At 49.6% G+C, this 27094-nt stretch overlaps 1 protein-coding gene across 1 annotated transcript in view; it reads left to right on the top strand.

The window, feature by feature from the left end:
• The window catches only part of EIF3C (eukaryotic translation initiation factor 3 subunit C), a 683261-nt gene that overhangs the window by 385203 nt on the left and 270964 nt on the right, over positions 1-27094 (top strand). The window contains exons 9-11 of the mRNA XM_078652326.1: positions 2091-2256; positions 2708-2811; positions 2935-3076. Of these exons, the coding sequence (XP_078508452.1) occupies positions 2091-2256; positions 2708-2811; positions 2935-3076 (412 nt within the window). The remainder of the gene's footprint in view (positions 1-2090; positions 2257-2707; positions 2812-2934; positions 3077-27094) is intronic.

The raw sequence follows: 27094 nt of genomic DNA, 5'->3' as shown, positions 1-27094 counted from the left end.
TTCCTGCCTTGGGAGGTGCTAGCACCACCCCAGACAGGATTTTGTGTATTGGGTAGGACAGGGCTGAATAGAATCAGACATGCCTGGGGCACACAAGGTGTCCCTGCGCATAGGCCAGTTCAAACCGGTGCTGGGGCTCTCCAGCCCCAGTCTTGGCGCGAAGCTGGACAAAGGAAAGGGGGTGTAACCACCTCCCTTCCTGGTCCCACGCAGAGGAGGGACCTAGCAGGTAATCCGGCCCCTAGATTTGGAATAAGAGGTAGGAGCTGTGTCCTAAGACTTCAGATCATCCTGAACTCGACTTGAAACCAAGAAGAAAACTGGACTTCGACATTCTGCTGCACAGAAGACTGAAGAGAATCTCCCTTGTGGCCAAGGAGTGACCACCCTGTGAATACAGGCACCAACCAGCAACTCGACGTCTGCTTTGCCGCCGCCGCCTCCCGCCCGAGCCCAGAGCCCGACAAGACCTGGATTCCCAGACATCTCAGAGCCCGATCCACAGTCCCTGAAAAGAAGAGACCCGTGGAGGCACCGAGAGACGTGGGACCGGACACCTTGAAAGACCCACGAGAAGTTGACTGCGCAGTACCCGAGGCACCCTCGACGCTGTGCTTTGGGGTTTGAGAAGCCCCGACACCGAGCAGCATTTGCACCGAAGATCAGCCCCCCAGCATCTCCACGATCTGCGTGGGGCCCTTTTGCACTTTGCCATTCGACGCGCCATCCGGCCACTTGCCACGCGGCTAGCGGCCATTTTGGCGACGAAAACTATGAACTACACCGCTGGTCTGGTTGCTCCAGACTGGCCCTTGCTCCCCTGAAAAGGAGCCCCCGCTCTGACCTTGCTGGTCCGAGTGAGAAGCTTGCATCGATTCCTGCGTGGCTTGCATTAGCCAAGGCCTGTTTGCTCCGATCAAGAAGCCGACACCGCCATCAGCTAGAGCCTTTGTGGGACAGCTCGTGACCAATGCCTGGACGTCCTTGACCTCTTCGTGTCCAGGTGGCTGCAGAGACAATCTTCACTTCTTCACCTGTTTGCACCCGACATTGCCTGGTTCCATCCTGGTTCCACGGTAGTCACTGGCTAGTGACTTTGAACATTGTCCCCTCTGCTTTCAGGTCTTCACCTCTTCAGATCCACCCTTGGATCCACTGGAACTCTCCTCGACGACCCGCCTGCAGCATCTTCAGCTCCAAGCACCATCGACCTGCGTGACGAAACCCGACACTACTTCGCACCTGTGCACCCGCTTCCTGTGGGTGAGGTAACTCAGCAACGCCGGTGTTCCCACACTGGTATACACCTCTAGTGCCTGTGTCTAAAGTTTTATCCTTGTAGGTCCATCGGAAGGTTCTTAAAACACTAACTTTGTAACTTTTATGCACCATTGACATTACATTGGTGCATGCGTGCGCTTTAAGCGCTGCACCCGAGTCCCGCGGGCCTTTCCCGACTTCATCACTGCTAGTCCCGAACAGCTCCAGCGATTCCCCAGGCCCTAGGCCTCTTTCCTTTCCCCATTGTGGTTCTTATACCACTATTTTAGTATATGGTTTAGGTGGCCCCTAGGGCTCATCCAAATTGTGCAACTTTTGTATATTTAAACTGTGTTTTGTTTTAACGCATTTGCTTCTGTGCTCATAAAGAGTATAGGGGATAGTTGTAGAAATAAATCTATATATATTTTCAATATATATCTGTGTGGTGTCCTTTCATTTGGTATTCAAGGGGATTGTGTATGGTAAAACAGCTTGCTTCACATGCCTTTACAGAGTTTAGCCTAAGACTGCTTAGTCCATGCTACCCCTAGGATAGCTTGTCTATAAGGTTGACTTACAACCAATCATCATAAGGGTTGCTTGGCATGGTACAAGGTGATCACTAGAAGAACTAGTGAGCAGCATATACCAGGCCAACTAAAAGTTGGATACCACCCACCTAGTCACATTGCTTGCTGTTACTGCTCCCACTTCCATGGAGTTGAAGAGCAAATCCTCTTTTGCAGTCTGGTTTTCTCACTCCTTTTAGGTTAAATTGAAGGATTTGTGTTTAATTTAAGGAGCCTGTGTTTTCATCCCACCCGTAGGCCCATGACAGAGGAGGGCAAGAAGGCTGTCGAGAAGAAGAAAGAAGAAAAAGTTAAAAAGAAGCATGACCGAAAAGGTAAGAAGACTCAAGATGAAGAAGATGAGCATGAAGAAGAAGCAGGTGGCGAATGGGAGAAAGTTAAAGGTGGTGTTCCATTAGTCAAGGTAAGCTTGTGAAGAGGGGTCCCACTATATAATTTTCCTTTTCCGCCATTGCATTATCATTCGTGGGCTTCGTATCTCTTCTACTTCTTTCCCAAATGTTAAAGGGTTTGTTCACTTTTGTAAATTTCTTTCATTGTTTCTTCTCACTTCCAGGTTACTCTTGCCAAGTGTGTTTTTCGTCTGTGCTATTCCCTTGCCCTCCCCCTCTGTTCCTGTTTCTCATGGCTACTTAGATTTAATTGCTTAGATCCTGTACTCTGGTAATGGATCAGGCAGATACTTGCCTCAAGTTGAAGATTAGTTCTTAAAGGTGTGCAACCCTAGTAAAAGTACCAGTGCTAGTTATACAAATTGGTAGATTTCCCGTTTTCCTCTTCTCCCTAACCCCATTGTCTTCTCTTCTTACCATGTTTACTGATCCATAGGCTGATGCATTTGTTCCTTTTTTTAGGAAAAGCCCAAAATGTTTGCCAAAGGCACCGAAATCACCCCGGTCATAGTGGTAAAGAAACTAAATGAGATCCTCCAGGCACGAGGCAAGAAGGGGACTGACAGGTGTGTGTGTGTGTGTGTGTGTGTTCACCAGACTCGAGACCTATGACCTTGTGAATTCTTCCTCTGAGAAATGCAAAAAATGTACACCAGTGAACAGTCTCATATAATATCTTCCTCCCCTAGGGCATCACAGATTGAGCTGCTTCACCTTCTGGCCAACATAGCGTCGGAGAACAACCTGGGCGAGGGTATCTCTGTTAAGATCAAATTCAACATTGTGGCTTCATTGTACGACTACAATCCCAACCTGGCAACCTTCATGAAGGTAAGCACATCTACCCCCTTTTTTAACAGACCATATCCCAGTGTTTTTTTCTAACTACATTTTGTCTTCTTCACCCATGCTGCTCCTTCTCCCTGCAAGTCATCTACTCCTCCTTCCTCATCCCTAAAAAAAAAAAAAAAAACAGCTCCCCAACTTTGACAATTCGCTGAAGGCGTTTGATGGTCTTTGTTCTTCGAGCACTTTTGTTTGTCAAATTTATATAATTGTATTCTATGTTTTTTAAAAACCTTAATGTGCTTCTGCATACAGTAAGCCTAGTATTTGTACTACCTCTAAACAAAACAATCCAATATCAAAAAAGGAGAATGCCGATGAATCTCAAAAGCCTTTCAAAGAATGCTTAATCATTGCAATGCTTCCTTTATCTTCTACCTCCTTCATTTATGGATAAACATTTTATTGAGTAATGTGCACAATAAACTATAAAACTGAAAGCCCTACTACAGTGTGTTTCCTTCTCTTGCTGACTCATTAGCACCACCTTTTCCCTTAAACAAAATTCCATGACAGTTTTTCCACCCACTCTTGGTGTACTATAGGTTGTGCAGCTATTGTGGAGATGTTTAGTAGTACAGAGTACTTGACATTATGGATGTTTCTCTGTTATCCTGATAATTGTACCAAAGTCAGTTCATGAAAACCCTTCTGTGATAAAGTGGCTCTATATATACTGGACCAAAGTGAGGTACAGTGTGTATAGAGTCCACAATCCCCAGAGGTATAACAGAGGTTAAAGTCAGGCCTGACCTTACACTCTAAAGTGGTAGCTTGGTCGAGCAGTAAGGCAGTACCAGAGAACAGTGTAAAGCATTTGTTGTACACACTGTCAGCAAAAGGTTTCACACACTTAAGAACTGAACTCTAGGCCAATAGTTTTTATATCAAACGATATAGTTGTTTTATTTTTAGAACCAACAGGTATCAAAATATATTTTTCTCAATAAGAGTACTCTCAGGTCATTACTTTGCAAAGAGGCAATAAACTTTGTAAACACAATAGATACAATGGTTGCAGTAGGCAACACAATTCTAAACACAATTTAACATTGAGCTCAATGGATTTTTCTACATAAATACAGCTGATTACTTTATAGTTCACTTTTGTAATTCCAGGACTGGATCCTAGATTCAGTCCTGGGGTCTAAGCTGAAAACAGTTTAGTAAAAATGTTGGTTATTGCAATAATTTTTAAAGCATATAAAGGTATTTTAAAGGTTAACAAACATTTCAATGAAAATTTAGCAATGGTTCGAGGCATGTGGGCTGCTGAATTCATATCTATAGCATAGATCGCCGCCTAGTGTTGGGTCCGGATGATTGCACATTGTTGTCCTGGAAGAGTCTTCGAAGTATCACAAGATAGGTGGCTCCTCTCCTGGACTACAGTGTGCATGGGCATCGACTCCATCCCCAGATTTTTTTTTCCGCCATTGGGTTCGGATGCATATTTGATCACTCAAGCTCGGAATCGATATAAACTTTCCTTAAGGCCCGAAGGCCTTTTCCTATAGCTTCGGTATTGTCTTGCGTTCGGTGCCCAGCTCTGTTCCGGCTCAGTTCCCGAGTCGGACTTCCAGAGGAGTCGCGTGGCTCTTTGGTGCTCGAGGCCCAGTGAACGCAACCAGACTTTCGACGCCACATCATGGAACGGAGCCCGTTCAAAAGGTGCCCCGTGTGCAACTAGAAGTATCCCCACATCGATGTCCACCCGGTGTGCAACAAGTGCCTGTCGCCGGATCACGATGAAGCCAATGTATGGCTTGTTCCCGTTTTCGATCCAAGAAAACGATTCGACTTCGGCGCGTGGCGCGCCAGGAGGCCCAGCAGTCGGCCCCTGACCCGGTGAACATTTTCGAGGGGGAAGAAGCAGACGAGCAGGAACATCGAGAGCAGATTTCAACTCCAGCGGAAGAGATCGACTCCAACTACGACGCAGACGTCGAAATGCTCGACACAGAAGACGTCGTCGACGAGGTAGGAGACGACAATGAGGCCTATGGGGCCACGGAAGATAGCTCAGGTGAAGAGCTATGCCCCGTTCGAACATTAACTAAGGCTCAGGTCGAGGGATCGCCACATGGCCTTACCCAAGATCTTGCACCTGGATCCACGGTCTCGCCTACGGGCCCGGCTACGGACACTTCTACGGAGCCGCCTGTGAGAAGTTGGCCTGATATATAATGTTCACTATTCTAGTGAACACTTTGTATCAGTCCAAACAACCCTTATTGATGATTGGTTGTAAGTCAACCTTATAGACCAGCTATCCTAGTAGCATGGATACAAGCAGTCTAAGGCTAAGACTCTAGAGGGCGTGTTAAGCCAGCTGTTTTACCATCACATTACCCCTTGAACACCAAGTGAAAGGACACCACACAAGTTGTTATGAAAATAAACAGATATTTATTTATAACAAGACTACCCTGAACTCTTTGAGTCAGGGAGCTAAGCACACAACAAAACTCTTAAGAAAATACTTTAAGTCGCACAATTTACACAAATGCCCTAGGGGCACGAAAAACCATATACACAGTAAGTGGAATGCGAACTTGCTAGCAGGTAAGTAGTACTTTTCTAGACTCAGGAATCGATAGGCCTACAATTCTAAACACTGGGATTAGATGCAGGGGGCCTGTGGACGTCGTGTGCAGAGTGGGAACTCTCACGCGTAAGGCGGGAAAAAGTCTATGGAGGCTAGCAGTTGCAAAGTTACTGTTCTCGGGCGAACCAGACTAGGTGGGTCGAAAACAAGAGTGGATCCGAACACTTAGGGTGTTGGACTATGCTGGAGCACCGGAGTACTCAGGTTACCTAGCCCAGGGGCTGCGGCTGCATAGGGTTGAAGTTGCGTCGGAAACCCTCGTTGAAGATCCAGGAGCCTGAAGAAAGAGTTGCTGGCAGGCGGCCAGTGAAGAAAGTTTGGAGTGATCCAAGCCTGGATCAGGGAAGAAGAAACCTGTAAGCAGAGGGGACCAAGTTCTGAATCACTAGCCAGTGATTTGAGTGGGCACCAGGATGGCACCGGACGAAGTCACCTCAGCCAGGTGAGTGGGCGCTGCTGGGCTCTGCAGTCTCTCGGACCAGGAGGCGTTGTCGGCGACCAGGATGGAGGTGCGAGCTGTCCCACGAAGGTTCTTGCTGTCGACGTCGCTGGACCCAGGATTGGGGCAACAAGTCTTGGCAAATGCGAGGCCCACGCGGTGGACCTAAAATGGCGTCTTGAGTGGACCAGGAGGGTCCAGGGTGCTCCTCTGTTGGAGGGGAGCAAGGGCTAGTCTGGAGCAACCAGACCAGCAGTGTTTGTCGTCGTGGAGCGTCGTGAGAGGGCCACTAGCCAACGGGCAAGCGACCTGGACAATGCGGTTGGCAGCAAAGAGCAGAAGGGCCCCACGCAGATCTCGTGGATGCAGGGGGGCTGAACTTCGGTGATGGAGCTGCTCAGGGTCGGGGCTTCTCTTACCCCAAAGCACTCAGTCGAGGGTCACTCGGGAGTCGTGCTGGACAAGCGTCGTGCAGTTCTGAAGATGGCCGGTCCCTCGAGGTCTCGTCGCTCCCACGGATCACAGCTGGGCTGATGATGTAGGTTGAGGTCAGAGGTGCCAGGGAAGCCGGTTCTTGTCGTGCTGGAGCAGTCTTGATCCGAAGGAGAGACTGGCAACAAACCGCGATGCTTGGTTGGTGCCTGCTGCTGCAGGGTGACTACTCCTTAGTCACAAGGGAGAATCTTGGGAAGAAGTCTTGAGTTCCTTTCGTGGAAAGTAGTTTCAGGATTCAAAGATTATCTGATTTGGAAGGGGGCCAGTTCCTACCTTTATCCTGCAAAAAGGGGCTGGCACGCGACTAAGTCCTGCCCTATGGGTGGGACTAGGAGGGGGGTGGTTACACCCCTCTCCTTTGGCGGGCTTTCCCCAGGCCAGGGGCTGGAGTGCCCCTGGAACTGGTTTCAGCCGGCCTATGCACAGTGAGCACCGGGGTGCCACTTGCAGTCACCTTCCTCTAAAGCCCTGCCTACCTAGGATACACAAAATCCTGTCTGGGACGGTGCTGGCACCGCCCCTGACAGGAAACCCTTTGTCCTTGCCTCCTGCTCTGGGAGGACTCCCAGCAGCAGGAGGGCAGACTTGTGTCTCGGTGGCAGCATCCATTTTGTGGAGCTAAGGCTATGTCTGACTTTAACCGGGGTTACAGGTTACATACATGTCGTGTCCCTCTAGAAGGGTGGAATGCTAACCCCGTCGCCAGAATTGGTGAGGGGTTAGTATTCCAATTCGTATGACACCTTACTCGACATGTTTTGATAAAGCGATACCAGAGTTGGCATATAACCGCGAGGATTATAATGCACTTAAGAGTATATGGTATGCGATATCATGGAAACGGCTAAGGGATGGATCCCGAAAGCCGCAGACAGGCTCAGCTCATGCCAGAGCACTATCTCACACGATTCCAAGCACTCTGCCTTCAGGATTGTTAAGGCCTGCCATAGGAGTGACTGATAGGAGATCTGTGTGTCCATTTAGGTTTAGATATAGGGATACTATATCTAAAGCAAAGGGTGAGTACACCACCTTGCCCCCAGCTGTCAAGCAGCCAGTTATGTCTGTTTGGTTAGTCAGTCCAGGGGTGGCATAATACATGCTGCAGCCCCTGGGAGACTTCTGGGTACACCTCAGCCCTGGGTACAGGGACTTGGAAAGGGCCCAGTGCCAATTCAGTACCTGGGTACAATTTGGAATAGAGAGAACAGCTAGGCTGTGGGTCTGATTAGCAGGCCCACAGCCAGGGAAAGTCGTAAACCAGTGAAGCAAAAAGCAAAAATCTGGGTGATCATAGGATTGCAGACCCTACTCTCCTACACCGCCATTGGTCAAATCGAAACCGAAAGTAAAAACTTCGGTCTCGACAAAACCGAAAGTGATAGAGACGCCGTCGAAACAGAAGACGCCTGTCGCTTTGGTCGCCTCCTCGTCTTCCAACATGTCGGGGCAGCCGAAGCCGAAGAAGGTTGTCGATCCAGTGAAGTCGCTCGAGGGCGTCGAGCCGAAGTCGCTCAAGGGCGTCGAGCCGAAGACTGGGGCACCAAAACCGATTGTCAAGGCCGCCGACCCGAAGCCGAAGGCCGTCGACACAGACAGAGGCATCGGAGCTCCAAAAGCTGTCGATCCTGCACGTCGACCACACAAGGCCAAAGGTACTGTTACACTCGAGTCGGCACATGCTGGTGGACCGAGAACACCTATCGGGTCGACGAAACCGTCCGCATTCTTCACAAAGCAGGTGTCTGACTCGTTGCAACGCATCAGAAACAAGGCTTCAGCGGTCGATCCTAAGGATACTTCCACCCTGAAGCCCGCTGCCAAACCGCCAAAGTCGACGGCGCCGATCCAGTTCACGCTGCCGCCAAAAGTGGCTCCGAAAGCGTTCGCGTCCAGAACGGTCGACGACGCGCCCATGAAGGTGTCCACGGGGCCGAAGCCTCCTCAGGCCGTTGTAAGCACAAAACATCGACAACCCCTACTGGAGGAGCAGTCTGAACAATTTATCGACGCCGACACCGGTAAACTTTCCTTCTACAAGCGAAAGATCACGCCGGCACAGCCCATGGAGTCCTACACAATTCCTTTGAAGAGGAAAAAGGCTTCTACGGATTCCCCAGTTCTGGTTGAACCGATTACTCCCAGGCCTCAGACCATTGCTCCAACCTCACCCACTTACTCAGATGTGGAGGCTGGTGAAGGGGACGATGAGGAGTACAACTTCCCTGCCGACACTGATCCTGAGGATCACCTCGACTCATGGGCAGATGCTGGGGACCCGGGGGATCCGCAAACTGCCCCGGACACTCAAGTATATACGGTCAAAACCTCTCCTACTGAGGATTCTGCGGCATTTAATGCTCTATTTGAGAGGGCAGCTAAATATCACGACGTCCAGCTGCATGCTGACCCTATTGAAGTGGACTTTCTTTTTGATACCTTTTCCACCTCTGAAAAGACTGTCAAGACTCTGCCAGTGCTGAAGGGTGTTTTAAAACATGCTGCAGACATTTTTAAAGAACCCACACGTGCCAGGGTTATAAACCCCAGGATTGAAAAGAAGTATAAGGCGGCACCTGGCGACCCTACCTACATCAAGGGCCAGTTGTCGTTGGACTCTAGTTGTTTCTAATGCCCGGAAGAGGGCAAATTCACAAACTACTGGTGATGCTCCTCCTCTGACAAGGAATCTAAGGTGCTAGAAGCATCAGAGAAGAGGGTGGCAGCTCAAGCGTCCAATATCTGGCGTATTTCAAACACTCAGGCACTCTTGGCCAGATATGACAGGGCACACTATGATACACTTGAGACCCTGTTGCAACACTTGCCAGATGAGTATAAAGAGGCAGCGGAGATGCTTATTCAGGAAGGGAAGCTCATCTCAAATGCTTCTATTAAATGTGCACTGGACGCAGCGGACACCGCGGCCAGGGCCATTAACACAAGTGTAATGTTGCGGCGTCAGGCCTGGCTCAGAATCTCCGGGTTCAAACCAGAGATACAAACCACCATCCTCAATCAGCCTGTAAACCCTGACCACTTATTTGGACCTGAGGTGGATACCACCCTGGAAAAAATAAAGAAAGACACAGAGACTGCAAAGTCCATGGGGGCTCTCCAGTCCCAGCAGTTCAGGGGTAGTACTTTTCGTCGCTCAAGCAATAGAGGTGTTTCCAGAGGCCAGATGTCCCAGCAAACACAGTACACTAAAGGTGGGGCGCAGACCTCTTACAACAAGCAGAGTAGAGGCGGCTATTGTGGCACCAGCACCAAGGGCAGAGGTCGTGGAAACAACTCCCGGTCCTCCGCCACCAACAAACAGTGACACCTTGTCACTGCCCCCCGACCATACAACACCTGTCGGGGGGAGACTCCAGCAGTTCCTGCCAGTCTGGAAATCCATCACCACAGACAGGTGGGTCAGGAAACTTATCCAGTACGGTTATTGTCTGGAGTTAACGTCCACTCCACCCAACATCCCACCAAGGCACCGTCCTATGTCAACAGAGCATTTGCACTTATTGCAGCAAGAGGTGCTAGTCATGCTGCAAAAAGGGGCAATCGAGCTCGTGCCGGTGGAAGAAAGAGGCACAGGAGTGTACTCCCTGTACTTCTTAATCCCGAAAAAGGACGGATCCCTCAGACCCATACTGGACCTCAGGCCCCTAAACCAGTACATTCTCTCAGAACACTTTCACATGCTCACGCTGCAGCAGGTTCTTCCATTGCTCAATCAAGGGGATTTCCTCGCAACGTTATATCTCAAAGACGCATATTTTCACATTCCACTACATCCATCACACAGAAAATACCGCAGATTCACCATTCAGAATCAGCATTACCAATTCAAGGTCCTCCCTTTCGGAGTGACCACAGCGCCCAGGGTGTTCACAAAATGCCTGGCGACGGTGGCTGCGCACCTCAGGAGACAAAACGTTCACGTCTATCCTTATCTGGACGACGGGCTTGTCCAAGCAAAGTCGGCACAGCAGTGCGCTGCCAACATGTCCCACACCATTCACCTTCTTCATGATCTGGGATTCTCACTAAATTATCCAAAGTCGCACCTTCAGCCAGCCCATGTGCGGCAGTATCTGGGCGCGACAATAGATACTCTGGTGGCCACGGCTCAGCCAAATTCTGTGAGGATCAACAGCATTCAGCCGCTGATCCAGAAATTCACACCGCAACACTCGCTTCCGGCACGAGTGTTCATGCAGTTGATAGGCATGATGGCCTCCTGCATCTTCATAGTCCCGCACACGAGACTACATATGCGTCCGCTTCAAAAGTGCTTGGCACATCAGTGGAATCAGGCTCAAGGACAGTTGAACGACCTAGTGTTGGTGACCGGTGGGGCATACAACTCTCTGCATTGGTGGAATCCACACAACCTTTGCAAGGGCCGACCGTTCCAGGAGCCTGTTCCACAGATAATCCTAACAACGGACGCTTCTCTCCAGGGTTGGGGAGCTCATGTACTCCACTACACAGTGCAGGGACTATGGACAACTCAGTAGAAGAAGATGCACATCAACCACCTAGAGCTGATGGCAATCTTCATGGCAATGAAGGCATTCAAGGTACATCTGTGCAACAAAGTAGTGTTGATCCGGACGGACAACATGACAGCCATGTACTATATTCAAAAGCAGGGAGGTACACACTCTCCACAGTTGTCTCATCTGGCTCAGAGCATGTGGAAGTGGGCCATTCAGAGGAACATCTTCCTCATGGCGGAACACCTCCCAGGCAAGGACAATCAGATGGCGGATCTGCTCAGCAGGTACAGCCACCAAATGCACGAGTGGGAGATACATCCATCAGTACTCCACCCGTACTTCCAGCAGTGGGGTCATCCAGAGATAGACCTGTTTGCCACAAGGGAAAACGCCAAATGCCAAAGCTTTGCCGCCAGGTTCCCGCACCCACAGTCGCAGGGCAATGCGATATGGATGAACTGGTCAGGCAGATTTGCGTACGCTTTTCCCCCAGCACCTCTAATACCGCTGGTGGCGCGAAAGCTGAAGCAACACTCAATGACACTCATCCTGGTTGCTCCAACGTGGGCACGCCAACCATGGTACACCACGTTTCTAGAACTTTCCGTGGTACCGCATCAAAGGCTGCACCTCACACCCAGACTTTTGACGCAGAGCCATGGCGCCATTCAGCACCCAGATCCGCAACAGCTCTACCTGGCGATCTGGCTCCTGTGGTCTTAGAATTTGGCTACCTCAACTTGCCTCCCGACTGCATGGATATCATACGGAAGGCGGGAAAGGCCACCACCAGAGCATGCTATGCGGCAAAATGGAAGCGGTTTGTCATTTACTGTGCAGGACACAACATCAACCCGCTAGATGCATCTACTCACAACATCATTTGTTATTTGTTACATCTTTACAAATGTAATCTAGCATATGCTTCCATTCGGATACACTTATCCGCCATAGCGGCTTATCTCCAAAACAGGCAGCATCTCTCAGTTTTCAGAGTGCCTGCCTTTAAAGCTTTTCTAGAAGGACTGAAACGAGTCATTCCTCCCAGGACCTCGCCAGCTCCTGTATGGAACCTTAATGTGGTCCTCACCAGACTGATGGGTCCACCTTTTGAGCCTCTACATTCATGCGAGATTCAGTTCTTGACGTGGAAAGTGGCTTTCCTAATAGCCATTACGTCACTGCGACGTGTTAGTGAGCTCCAGGCGCTCACCGTACAAGAGCCATTCATACAAGTTCACTCCAACAGGGTGGTGCTGCGCACTAACCCTAAATTTCTTCCTAAGGTGGTTTCGCAGTTCCATGTCAATCAGACTATTGAACTGCCTGTGTTCTTTCAAAACCCAGAGACAGTGGCTGAAAGAATGCTCCACACTCTTGACCTTAAACGAGCTTTGATGTACTACATTGATAGGACCAAAGATTTTAGGAAGACGAAACGACTCTTTGTTGCCTTTTCTGCCCAACACAAAGGCAACCCCATTTCCAAAGCAGGTATAGCCAGGTGGATCGTTAAGTGTATTCAGATTTGTTATCAAAAGGCTAAGCGCACTTTAACGATCCCCCCGAGAGCCCACTCCACCCGCAAGTTGGGGGCCTCCATGGCTTTCCTTGGTAATATCCCTTTGGAAAACATTTGTAGAGCAGCCACATGGTCTACCCCACACACATATACTAAACACTACTGTGTAGATGTGCACTCCAAGCAGCTGTAGGGCAGGCTGTTCTAAAAACACTTTTTCAAACCTCTGCAGCTGGCACAGGCGGCCGCCGATAATGGAGGGGCTGCTATATATTCTATGCTATAGATATTAATTCAGCAGCCCACATGCCTCGAACTGAATATGCTACTTACCAGTATGCATCTGTTCTTGGCGTGTAGGGCTGCTGACATTCATATCGCCCGCCCGCCTCCCTGGCGCCTGTAGCGGCTGCAGAATTTACACTTACTCTTAGCATGGCAATCGCTCACACTGTTACACTCCATCTTCGCCACAATGGCTAAAAACAATCTGGGGATGGAGTCGATGCCCATGCGCACTGTAGTCCAGGGGAGGAGTCACCTATCTCGTGATACTTCGAAGACTCTTCCAGGACAACAATGTGCAATCATCCGGACCCAACACTAGGCGGCGATCTATGCTATAGATATGAATGTCAGCAGCCCTACATGCCAAGAACAGATGCATTCTGGTAAGTAGCATATTCACTTTTGTCACAGAAACATTTCTGGCATTCAGAGCACCGATAAGGGTTTTCCCCAGTGTGGGTTTTTATATTCTGCGTGAGATGGATTTTTTCACTGAAACATTTCTGGCATTCAGAGCACTGATAACGTTTTTCCCCAGTGTGGGTTTTTATATGGTAAGTGAGACTGCTTTTTACACTGAAACATTTGTGGCATTCAGTGCACTGATAAGGTTTTTCCCCAGTGTGGGTTATTGCATGTTGAGAGACTTTGTTTGTCTTTGAAGCATTTCTGGCATTCAGAGCACTGATAAGGTTGTTCCACAGAATGGGTTATTGCATGTCGCGAAAGACTGTGTTTGTTACAAAACCTTTCCTGGCATTCAGAGCACTGATAAGGTTTTTCCCCAGTGTGGATTCTTGTATGTTCAGTTAGTCTGCTTTTGCAACGGAAACATTTCTGGCATTCAGAGCACTGAAAAGGTTTATCCCCAGTGTGGGCTCTTCTATGCTGAGTGAGACTGGATTTTTGACTGAAACATTTCTGGCATTCAGAGCACTGGTAAGGTTTATCCCCAGTGTGGGTTCTTCTATGCTGAATGAGATTTGTTTATGTAAATGAAACATTTCTGGCATTCAGAGCACTGATAAGGTTGTTCCACAGAATGGGTTATTGCATGTCGAGAGACTGTGTTTGTTACCAAACCTTTCCTGGCATTCAGAGCACTGATAAGGGGTTTCCCCAGAGTGGATTCTCATATGTTCAGTAAAATAAGATTTACGGTTGAAACTTTTTTGGCATTCAGAGCACTGGTAAGGTTTTTCCGCAGAGTGGGTTAATGCATGTAGATATAGACTCGGTTTGACACTAAACCTTTTCTGGCACTCAGAGCACTGATAAGGTTTTTCCCCAGTGTGGATTCTCATATGCTCAGTGAGATAAGATTTACGCCTGAAACTTTTTGGGCATACATTGCACTGAGAGTGGTTTCCCCCAGTGTGCATTCTGTCAAATTCTGTGAGATAAGATTGATGGCTGTATCTTTTTTGGCACAAGTAACTTTTTTCCCCAACTTCGGTTATTTTGCCTCGATTGAGGCGGGTTTGAACACTGAATTTACTCTCACAGTCCGTGTTTTTATAAGGTGTATTCCTAGAGTTAATATCTCTACATTTAGTTTTCTCTTGCTTATATGCCACGGTAAGAGTAAACCTGATTTTAGAGTCCGATTTGTTTAGATAATGTTCAGCATTTATCTCTACAAGAAATTGTGTGTAATCTTCCTAACACTTGAATTGAGCAAAATATGTCTGGAAGCAGCCCCGTAACCTGTCGAAATGTTTCTAGCAGATAATAGTCTTTAGGTAATAGCCTCTCCGGCAACAAATTATTTTGTGACTGAAGTTTTTCACCAATCTATTTGTATTGGTTCTTAGCAATGCAGTAATAAACCGTTAGTCTGATATTTAATGATTAAACTGATAAGTACCTTTTTGCACCAGTCGCAGAACATCAGTTTCTTTTACCCTTTCTATGTTTGGTGTAAGGTTAAGGTTTTTAGTTCTGAAGACGAGGATTTATTTACATTACCTATAGCACAACGGTGCTCATCTAATCCATTTTTATATTTAACAGTTTTACATATCACTCATGCACAGCAGATAATGTTGAGGCGATTTACATAGAGTACCTCTGCCCCTGCACAACAGACACTGTCCAAACCAAAGGCAACGGTCAGCACTCTGCCCATGGGGCCCAGTCGAGACCGAAATTTACCCTCCAACGCCCCGCCTTCCGGCTCGGCTCCGAGGAAAAAGACTTTGCCTTCCGGTGCCTCAGCACCCAAAAAGCCACATGTGTCAATTCCACCTCCTCCATTGGCACCGAAACATCCTTCGTCACCGAAGCTAACACACCCTTCGGCGCCCAAAGACTCTTCGGCACCCAAACCTAAACAGGCATTGGTGCCGAAACCAAAGACAGTAACGGAACCGAAAGCTTCGACTCTGAAACCATCTGGCTCCAAAAACAAAGACGAGAAGATAGACTCCGGCGCAACAGGCCCAACAATACCTGTATCCACGCCGAAATCTTCGATAACGGTACCAAAGACCACAAGGCCTGATACACACAAGCCTAAACCATCTTCGGCACCGAAGAAATTGCCACAGGACTCAATCACTCCTACTAAGGCAAAAAACACTAAAGAACCACTATCGACACCGAAAAAATCGGCGCCAAAGAGGATTATACAAGAGGAAGAACTATTTAGACCAGATCCAAAGCAGAAAAAGGTCTATATCAACCCAAAAACTGGACATGTGGAAGCAATTCCACACAAAAAAAGACCAGCAGACACACCACTTCCATCTGTGGTTCCTGCTAAAAAGGATTGTGCAACATCTCAAATGCACCCTTCCTCTCCTTCACCTTCTTCCTCTCCTATCACTCCATATATTGAGCCTATAACTTCTCCTGCTCAATCTCCTGCATCATCACACCACACTGACGAAGAGTATGACTTAGGTGGGGGGGATGATGTACCAGAGACACATACATATCCCTTAGATGAGGATGAAGATGTCAACCCACAACATACCAAGGAAGATGATGCATATAATTTCAAACCAAATAATGCATCAGACATACCTGATCCTCAGTACTACCCAACAAAACCTTCCCCTCCAGAGGATAGTATTGGGTTCAATCATCTACTAAACAGAGCTGCACTTTACCATGGAGTTCCAATGCACTCTGATGCTATTGAGGAGGATTTCTTATTAGACACGTTTGAGCAGTCACAAAGATCTACTCAAATACTACCTATGATCAAAGGGGTCATTAAACATGCCCCAGAGATTTTTAAAGATCCAGTAAGGTGTAGGGTACTAAATCCAAGAATAGAGAAAAAGTATAGACCAGCACCAGCAGATCCTTCCTACATTAAGGGACATCTACCATTGGACTCTTTAGTAGTGTCAAATGCAAGTAAAAGAGCCAATTCCCAGACTTCTGGTGACACCCCCCCGCCTGACAAAGAATAAAAATCATTGATGCGTCAGGGAAACGGATTGCTACACAAGCAACAAACATATGGCACATAGCAAACACACAAGCCTTACTCTCACGCTACAATAGGGCTCACTACGACCAACTAGAAAAGTTAATCGAACATCTACCAGATCAATACAAAGATTGCGCAGCAGAGCTCTTACAGGAAGGCAAACTAATATCTAATGCCTCCATTAAATGCGCACTAGATGTAGCTGACACAGCATCTAGGGCAGTTAACACCAGTGTTATCCTCAGACGTCATGCATGGTTACGCATTTCCGGTTTCAAACCAGAGGTACAAACTACCATCCTCAACCAGCCCTTCAATCCGAACCAGTTGTTCGGGCCAGAGAAAGATAATACACTAGAAAAAATGAAAAAGGACACAGACACTGCTAAGTCTATGGGTGCATTACAATCTACCCAGACTAGAGGTTCTTTTTGTCGCTCCTCTTATAGAGGAGGCTCCAAGCAGACCGGTGCAGATAACACATCAGCTGTTAAAACACATACACAAACCTCCTCCAATAAGGGTTACTTTAGAGGAGGGTACAGAGGCAACAACAATAAGGGAAGAGGTAGAGGTAACAACAACAACCGTTCCTCTTCCACTCCCAAACAGTGACTTCCCTCTGCCTCCCCTACATCATTCCACACCGGTAGGGGGCAGAGTATCACAGTTCCTACCTGCCTGGGATTCCATCACAACAAACAGGTGGGTAAGACAAATTATCCAACATGGCTACTGCCTAGAACTCACAGCAACCCCCCCCCCCCCAAACATACCATCCAGGCAGCGTCCAATGTCCACAGAACACATAACACTGCTTCAATAGGAATTTCTAGCACTTCTACAAAAAGATGCTATTCAAGAGGTCCCCTTACAGGAACAAGGAACTGGAGACTACTACCTGTATTTCCTAATACCCAAAAAGGACGGGACATTAAGACCGATCCTCGACCTCAGGCCCCTAAACCACTATATTCAATCAGATCACTTTCACATTATCACTTTACAATAAGTACTCCCATTACTACAACAGGGAGCCTTTCTGACAACACTAGACCTAAAGGACGCCTATTTTCATATTCCTATACTGTGAGAAGTTGGCCTGATATGCAGTGCTCACTATTCTAGTGAACACTATGTATCAGTCCAAACAACCCTTATTGATGTTTGGTTGTAAGTCAACCTGATAGACCAGCTATCCTAGTAGCATGGACACGTGCAGTCTTTAGGCTAAACTCTAGAGGGCGTGTTAAGCCAGCTGTTTTACCATCACATATACCCCTTGAACACCAAGTGAAAGGACACCACACAAGTTGTTATGAAAAATAAAGTATATTTATTTATAACAAGACTACCCTGGCTCTTTATGAGACAGGGAGCTAAGCACACAACAAAACTCTTAAAGAAATACTTAAAGTCGCACAATTTACACAAATGCCCGAGGGGCACGAAAAACCATATACACAAGAAGTGGAATGCGAAGTTACTAGCAGGTAAGTAGTACTTTTCTAGACTGTAGAAACGCTAGGCCTACAATGCTGAACCCTTGGATTAGAAGCAGGAGGCCTAGGGACGCCGTGTGCAGAGTGGAAACTCTCACGCGTAATGCGGGAACAAGTCTATGGATACTAGCAATCACAAAGTTACTGTTCTCGGGCGAACCCGACTAGGTGGGTCGAAAACAAGAGTGGATCCGAACACTTAGGGTGTTGGACTATGCTGGAGCACCGGAGTACTCAGTTTACCTAGCCCATGGGCTGCGGCTGCATAGGGTTCAAGTTGCTTCGGAAACCCTCGTTGAAGAACCAGGAGCCTGAAGAAAGAAGTTGCTGGCAGGCGGCCAGTGAAGAAGTTCGTGGTGATCCAAGCCTGGATCAGGGAAGAAGAAGACCTGTAAGCAGAGGGGACCAAGTTCTGAATCACTAGCCAGTGATTTAGGTGGGCACCAGGATGGCACCGGACGAAGTCACCTCGACCAGGTGAGTGGGCGCTGCTGGGCTCTGCAGTCTCTCGGACCAGGAGGCGTTGTCGGCGACCAGGATGGAGGTGCGAGCTGTCCCACGAAGGTATCTGCTGTCGACGTCGCTAGACCCAGGATTGGGGCAACAAGTCTTGGCAAATGCAAGCCCACGCGGTGGACTTAAAATGGAGTCTGGAGTGGACCAGGAGGGTCCAGGGTGCTCCTCTTTTGGAGGGAAGCAAGGGCTAGTCTGGAGCAACCAGACCAGCGGTGGTTGTCGTCGTAAGAGGGCCACTAGCCAACGGGCAAGTGACCTGGACAACGCGGTGAGCAGCAAAGAGCAGAAGGGCCCCACGCAGATCTCGTGGATGCAGGGGGACTGAACTTCGGTGCTGGAGCTGCTCAGGGTCGGGGCTTCTCTTACCCCAAAGCACTCAGTCGAGGGTCACTCGGTGGTCGTGCTGGACAAGCGTTGTGCAGTCTTTAAAGATGGCCGGTCCCTCGAGGTCTCGTCACACCCACGGATCACAGCTGGGCTGATGATGCAGGTTGAGGTCAGAGGTGCCAGGGAAGCCGGTTCTCGTCGTGCTGGGCAGTCTTGATCCGGAGGAGAGACTTACAGCAGACCGCGATGCTTGGTTGGTGCCTGCTGCTGCAGGGTGACTACTCCTTAGTCACAAGGGAGAAATCTTAGGAAGAGTCTTGACTTCCTCTCGAAGAAAGTCGGTTCAGGATTCAAAGATTGATCTGATTTGGAAGGGGGCCAGTTCCTACCTTTATCCTGCAAAAAGGGGCTGGCACGCGACTAAGTCCTGCCCTATGGGTGGGACTAGGAGGGGGGTGGTTACACCCCTCTCCTTTGGCGGGCTTTCCCCAGATCAGGGGCTGGAGTGCCCCTGGAACTGGTTCAAGCCGGCCTATGCACAGTGAGCACCGGGGTGCCACTTGCAGTCACCTTCCTCTAAAGCCCTGCCTACCTAGGATACACAAAATCCTGTCTGGGACGGTGCTGGCACCGCCCCTGGCAGGAAACCCTTTGTCCTTGCCTCCTGTGCTGGGAGGACTCCCAGCAGCAGGAGGGCAGACTTGTGTCTCGGTGGCAGCATCCATCTTGTGGAGCTGAGGCTATGTCTGACTTTAACCGGGGTTACAGGTTACATACATGTCGTGTCCCTCTAGAAGGGTGGAATGCTAACCCCGTCGCCAGAATTGGCGAGGGGTTAGTATTTCAATTCGTATGACACCTTACTCGACATGTTTTGATAATGTTATACCAAAGTTAGCATATGACCGCGAGGTACATAATGCACTTAAGAGTATATGGTATAGCGTTATCATGGAACAGCTATTAGGACTTGGTTCCGCAAGCTGCAAACGGGCTCAGCTCATGCCAGAGCACCATTTCACATTATTCCAAGCACTCTGCCTTCAGGATTGTTAAGGCCTGCCATAGGAGTGACTGATAGGAATATATGTGTCCATTTTAGGGTTAGGTATAGGAATACTATATCTAAAGCAAAGGGTGATTACACCACCTTGCCCCAGCTGTCAAGCAGCCAGTTGTGTCTGATTTAGTTAGTCAACCCAGGGGTGGCATAATACATGCTGCAGCCCCTGGGAGACTTCTGGGTAAACCTCAGCCCTGGGTACAGGGACTTGGAGAGGGCCCAGTGCCAATTCAGTACCTGGGTACAATTTGGAGTAGAGAGAACAGCTAGGCTGTGGGTCTGATTAGCAGGCCCAAAGCCAGGGAAAGTCGTAAACCAGTGAAGCAAAAAGCAAAAATCTGGGTGATCATAGGATTGCAGACCCTACTCTCCTACATATACATCCTGCTCACAGGAAGTATCTAAGATTTGCCATACAAGGACAACACTATCAGTTCAAAGTCCTTCCATTTGGAGTCACAACAGCACCACAAGTGTTTACAAAGTGCTTAGCAGAAACCGGTCCCCGGAAGCTTGTTTCCTTCCCAGTACAGGAATTGGCTTGGTAGTTTGGTTTGCCCTGTTCCCATCATGCACTGGGACAGGAACAGACTAATTTGCATATAGCCAAGTTCTGAGCTGGGATGGTGCAGTGAGCTAAAAAACGGTGATGGATCAAGCCCTGATCTTTGGACTGGGTAAGAGTGGTCTGCTTAATTCAGGCACTCTGTTCATCACCACCCCCTTTTCTGAATCATTTTGTCCACCATAAGCGTGGAAGGGTATACTCAGATGTGAGTCCCTTGCTCATTGCACCATCAGGATTCAAGCAAGCCGGGCCGAAGACGCCTGAAATGGCAGAAACCGGTCCCCGGAAGCTTGTTTCCTTCCCAGTACAGGAATTGGCTTGGTAGTTTGGTTTGCCCTGTTCCCATCATGCACTGGGACAGGAACAGACTAATTTGCATATAGCCAAGTTCTGAGCTGGGATGGTGCAGTGAGCTAAAAAACGGTGATGGATCAAGCCCTGATCTTTGGACTGGGTAAGAGTGGTCTGCTTAATTCAGGCACTCTGTTCATCACCACCCCCTTTTCTGAATCATTTTGTCCACCATAAGCGTGGAAGGGTATACTCAGATGTGAGTCCCTTGCTCATTGCACCATCAGGATTCAAGCAAGCCGGGCCGAAGACGCCTGAAATGGCAGAAACCGGTCCCCGGAAGCTTGTTTCCTTCCCAGTACAGGAATTGGCTTGGTAGTTTGGTTTGCCCTGTTCCCATCATGCACTGGGACAGGAACAGACTAATTTGCATATAGCCAAGTTCTGAGCTGGGATGGTGCAGTGAGCTAAAAAACGGTGATGGATCAAGCCCTGATCTTTGGACTGGGTAAGAGTGGTCTGCTTAATTCAGGCACTCTGTTCATCACCACCCCCTTTTCTGTAGCAGTAGTAGCAGCACATCTCAGAAGACTACAGATACATGTCTTCCCTTACCTCGACGACTGGCTCGTAAAAGCAAGATCGTTCAACCAGTGTGTACAACACACAAAACAAACGATTCAAACATTACACGACTTAGGGTTTACGATAAACTACACCAAGTCGCACCTAGAGCCTTCGCATGTTCACCAATATCTAGGAGCTACCATAGACACATCATCAGCTCTAGCTTATCCCAGTCAAGCCAGGATTCAAAGCATTCAGAGCTTAGTCTCACTTTTTCAATGTCAACACTATCTTCAAGCCAGAGTGTTCATGAAACTAATAGGCATGATGGCGCCTTGCATCTTCATAGTTCCTCACGCAAGACTGCAAATGCGCCCACTACAAGAATGTCTAGCACAACAGTGGAACCAGGCTTAAGGTCAGCTCACACACCTGGTGTTGGTAGACAGCCGTACATATCGCTCTCTGCAATGGTGGAACACCAAAAACTTGACAAAGGGACGGCCTTCCTAGAACCTGTTCCACAAATAGTGCTGACAACAGATGCATCCCTCACAGGATGGGGAGCCCATCTCCTGCACTATACCACTCAAGGCCAATGGAACAGCCAACAAAAACTGTTCCACAGCAATCATGTAGAGCTGCTAGCGATTTACCTGGCACTCAAAACTTTTCAAGTACAAGTACAAAACAAAGCTGTTCTAATCCGGACGGACAATATGACAGCTATGTATTACATACAAAAACAGGGGGGACACACTCTCTGCAACTGTCCCAGCTTGCACAGAACATTTGGAGATGGGCCATCCCTCAAAACATACACCTGCCTGTAGAACACCTTCCAGGAATTCACAATCAGATAGCAGATCTGTTGAGTCGTCAATCACAACAGATTCACGAATGGGAGCTGCACCCACAGGTTCTACAACTATTCTTGCAAATGTGGGGGCACCCACAGATAGATCTGTTTGCCACCCGCCAAAACGCAAAATGCCCAACCTTCGCCGCCAGATTTCCACACCCGCGGTCGGAGGGGAATGCAATATGGATTAATTGGTCACGCAGATTTGCGTACGCTTTTCCACCTCTCCAACTCATTCCACTAGTAGTACGCAAGCTCAGACAACAGTCTCTGAAACTAATACTAGTGGCCCCCACATGGGCACGCCAGCCGTGGTTCACCACACTACTAGATCTCTCACTGGTTCCACATCAGAAATTACGGCTTACGCCATCCCTGTTAACACAGAACCATGGAGAAATAAGGCACCCAGAACCAAGCCAACTGAATTTGGCGATCTGGCTCCTGAGGTCTTAGAGTCCACAACAGCTTCGGCGCCCCACCCACGCACCCAACCGTCGAACCAACGCCCCCCACCGCCACCCTTCGCACCTGGACCACGGTGACCACCGAAGACACAGCCCGCACGATGAACACCATCCACTCCGGATCACCGACCGACCCCTGCCCACACCACGTCTTCAACAAGGCCGACTCCACCATCGCACCCCAACTCCGGAACATCATCAACGCCTCCTTCAACACCGCCACCTTCCCGGAGAGCTGGAAGCACGCCGAGATCAGCGCCCTCCTGAAGAAACCTACAGCGACCCCACCGATCTCAAAAACTTCCGCCCCATCTCGCTCCTCCCTTTTCCTGCTAAAGTCATCGAGAAGATCGTCAACAGACAGCTGACCGCCTTCCTCGAGACGAACGGATCCCTCGACCCCTCGCAGTCTGGCTTCAGAGCCAACCACAGCACCGAGACCGCCCTCATCGCAGCCACCAACGACATCCGGACCCTGCTCGACAAGGGTGAAACAGTGGCCCTCATCCTCCTGGACCTCTCCGCTGCGTTCGACACGGTCTGCCACCGCACCCTAGTCCAGCGCCGATGACACCCAGCTGATCCTCTCCCTCACCAGAGACCCCGACACCGCCAGAACCTGCCTACACGAAGGGATGAAAGATGTCGCCGAGTGGATGAAGGACAGCCGCTTGAAACTGAACTCGGACAAAACGGAAGTCCTCATCCTGGGATCTTTGCCCTCCGCCTGGGACGACTCCCGGTGGCCCCCAGCCCTGGGCACCGCACCCAAGTCAACCGACCACGCACGCAACCTGGGCTTCATCCTGGACCCCTCCCTCTCGATGACCAGACAAGTCAACGCCGTCTCCTCATCGTGCTTCAACACCCTGCGTATGCTTCGCAAGATCTTCCGCTGGATCCCGACCGAGACCAGGAAGACTGTCACCCAGGCACTCGTCACCAGCCGACTGGACTATGGAAACGCCCTCTACGCCGGAACCACAGCCAAGCTACAGAAAAGACTCCAGCGCATCCAGAACGCCTCCGCCCGACTCATCCTGGATGTCCCCCGACGCAGCCACATCTCCAGCCACCTGAGGACCCTGCACTGGCTCCCCGTCGACAAGAGGATCACGTTCCGGCTCCTCACCCACGCACGCAAGTCTCTCCATGACCTGGGCCTCAAGGACCGCCTGACCTTCTACACGCCCACCCGCCAGCTACGGTCCACCAGCCTCGCCCTCGCAGCCGTACCACGCATCCGAAGAGCCACCGCCGGAGGAAGATCCTTCTCTTACCTGGCTGCCAAGACTTGGAACTCCCTCCCCATCCACCTTCGGCTGACCCAGGACCATCTCGCCTTCAGGAAACAACTCTGTTCGAGCAGTAGCATACCCCTCCCCCCAAGCGCCTTGAGACCCTCCCGGGTGAGTAGTGCGCTATACAAATGGCATGATTGATTGATTGATTGAGAGTTTGGATACTTAAATGTACCACCAGAATGTATGAACATAATTAAAGAAGCTAGAAGACCCACCACTAGGTGTGGCGCCGCGGCCAGGGCGACTGACGCTGGAATCTGGGGACCACGGTTCGATCCCCGGCTCCGGCGGCAGGTTAGCCCAGCACCATGTGACTCTGGGCAATAGCTCGCTTAATCTTCCCGACGGCCCCCAGCGCCTAGAGACCCTTACGGGTGATTGTGCGCTTTACAAATGTGGACTTTACTTTACTTTACCACTAGAGCATGTTATGCTGCTAAGTTTAAAAGATTTGCAATATACTGTAACAACAATCACATTGATCCATTGGATGTTTCTATCCAAAATATTATTTGTTACCTTCTACACCTACAAAGGTCCAACTTGGCTTATTCTTCCATACGACTGCATCTAGCAGCAATTGCAGCCTATTTACAAAATAGACAGCACCTATCTCTCTTTAGAGTACCTGCGATAAAAGCATTTATGGAAGGATTAAAACTAATAATCCCACCTAGGTTACCACCTGCACCAGTATGGAACCTGAACATTGTCCTTAAAAGACTCATGGGCCCCCCTTTTGAGCCTTTACACAGGTGTGAATTGCAATTCCTAACATGGAAAACTGCCTTCCTTGTTGCCATCACCTCTCTCGGAAGAGTTAGAGAAATACAAGCATTCACAATAGAAGAACCATTTTTTCAGATACACCCTAACAAAGTGGTTCTTAGACCTAATCCAAAATTCATGCCAAAAGTGATTACTCCTTTTCACCTTAACCAATCAGTAGAGTTACCAGTGTTTTTCCAAAAAACAGACTGTTGCGGAAAGGGCTCTACACACCCTAGATGATAGAAGAGCTCTTTTATACTACACAGACAGGACTAAATCTTTCAGAAAGACAAAGCAACTATTTGTATCTTTCTGTTCCCCACACAAAGGCAATCCCATATCTAAAGGAGGAATTGCCAGATGGATTGTAAAGTGTATTCAAATATGTTATCAAAAAGCTAAACGTACGCTAACAGTTCCTCCTAGAGTGCACTCCACTCGCAAACTAGGGGCCTCTATGGCTTTCTTAGGAAACATACCACTAGAGGACATATGTAAGGCAGCAACATGGTCTACCATACACACCTTCACTAAACACTATTGTGTTGATGTGCAAGCCAAGCAGCAAGCTGCAGTAGGCCAAGCTGTCCTTAAAACACTATTTCAGTATGCTGCAACGGATACAAGCGGCCACCGCTAGGGGAGACACTGCTGCACAATCATTGCTAAATGTACAATCTGCAGCTCATATGCCTCGAACGGAATATGCTATTTACCAGTATGCATCTGTTCTTGGCATGTAGAGCTGCAAAATTGTACATGCCCTCTCGCCTCCCCGGGACTTGTATCCGTTCCAGTACTCATCTTACTTAGATGCACACACATGGACATCCTTTTTTAGGTCGAGCCTGTCCCATTCCGTAGGAATGGATAGGATCGAATTCATGTCGGCAAAATCCTCTTCAAACTAAGGGGTTTCAGCCCGGCGTTTTCTTGCAGTTCACGTGAACATGCACGAGCATTCACGGCCAGGGCTTCTCCTCCCCTAGCAGCACTCCTCCCTCACCAGCAACTCCCCCCTCCCACACCAGCACCTCCCCTCTCTCTCCCCGCAAACACAGCCTTGCCGTAGCAGCACTCCTCCCACACCAGCATCTCCCCCCGCCCACACCAGCACCTCCCCTCTCTCTCCCCGCAAACACAGCCTTCCTTTCATTTCTCCTCCCCCTCCCCAGCCAGCTTCCCCCAGGCCGTGTTCCCTCAGATATGCTATTGCATATCGTTTGCTACCTCTTGTATTTTGTTGCTCTTGATACTTGCACAACTGTCACTATTGTCTCATGTAACGTAACGTTTGCTTTTGTAACATGCTCACTTGTAATTTTGGCTTCATGTATCTAAAAACGCCTCCCTCGCGCTCCTTTCTCCCTCTCTCCCGCTGCCTAGTCCTCCCACCCCCTCCCTCTCCAGCGCGCGCTCCACTCGCATCTGCCTGCTGCTCCCCCGCCCACCCCCCCACTCCCCCAACCAGCAATTCACACACAGCAACGCCACTCACACACGCAACGCCACTCATCCACGCAACGCCACTCATCCACGCAACCCCACTCGCCCGCGCAACCCCACTCGCCCGCGCAACGCCACTCGCCCGCGCAACGCCACTCGCCCGCGCAACGCCACTCGCCCGCGCAACGCCACTCGCCCGCGCAACGCCACTCGCCCGCGCAACGCCACTCGCCCGCGCAACGCCACTCGCCCGCGCAACGCCACTCGCCCGCGCAACGCCACTCGCCCGCGCAACGCCACTCGCCCGCGCAACGCCACTTGCCCGCGCAACGCCACTTGCCCGCGCAACGCCACTTGCCCGCGCAACGCCACTCGCCCGCGCAACGCCACTCGCCCGCGCAACGCCACTCGCCCGCGCAACGCCACTCGCCCGCGCAACGCCACTCGCCCGCGCAACGCCACTCGCCCGCGCAACGCCACTCGCCCGCGCAACGCCACTCGCCCGCGCAACGCCACTCGCCCGCGCAACGCCACTCACACACGCAACGCCACTCGCCCGCGCAACGCCACTCACACACGCAACGCCACTCACACACGCAACGCCACTCATCATATTGTGCTGCAAAACTAAATACTTATAAGGTCCCACAAGCGAGACCTATTGGCAATGCCAATGCTTGTCTTTACTTCTACTAACTCCATCATTTCCCATCATGGTGAAAAACAATCTGAGGATGGAGTCCATGACCATGCGCAGTATTGTCCAAGGGAGGAGTCACCTATCTCGTGACTACAAAGACTTCTTCCAAGAAGACGACAACAACCTGCAATCATCCGAGCCGAACACCAGGTGGCGATCTATTGCTAAATGTACAATTCTGCAGCTCTACATGCCAAGAACAGATGCATACTGGTAAGTAGCATATTCCTTGCATGCTGTCGTTGCATCAGATTTATCTTCCGCTGCAAAAGGGAGACTGGCTATGTGCTATAGACCTACAGGATGCATACTTCCATGTGCCC

This window comes from Lissotriton helveticus, chromosome 7 (assembly GCF_964261635.1).
Source record: "Lissotriton helveticus chromosome 7, aLisHel1.1, whole genome shotgun sequence".
Taxonomy (NCBI): domain Eukaryota; kingdom Metazoa; phylum Chordata; class Amphibia; order Caudata; family Salamandridae; genus Lissotriton; species Lissotriton helveticus.
Note: the sequence above shows the minus strand (reverse complement) of the source record. Positions and strands in the feature narration are given on the sequence as shown.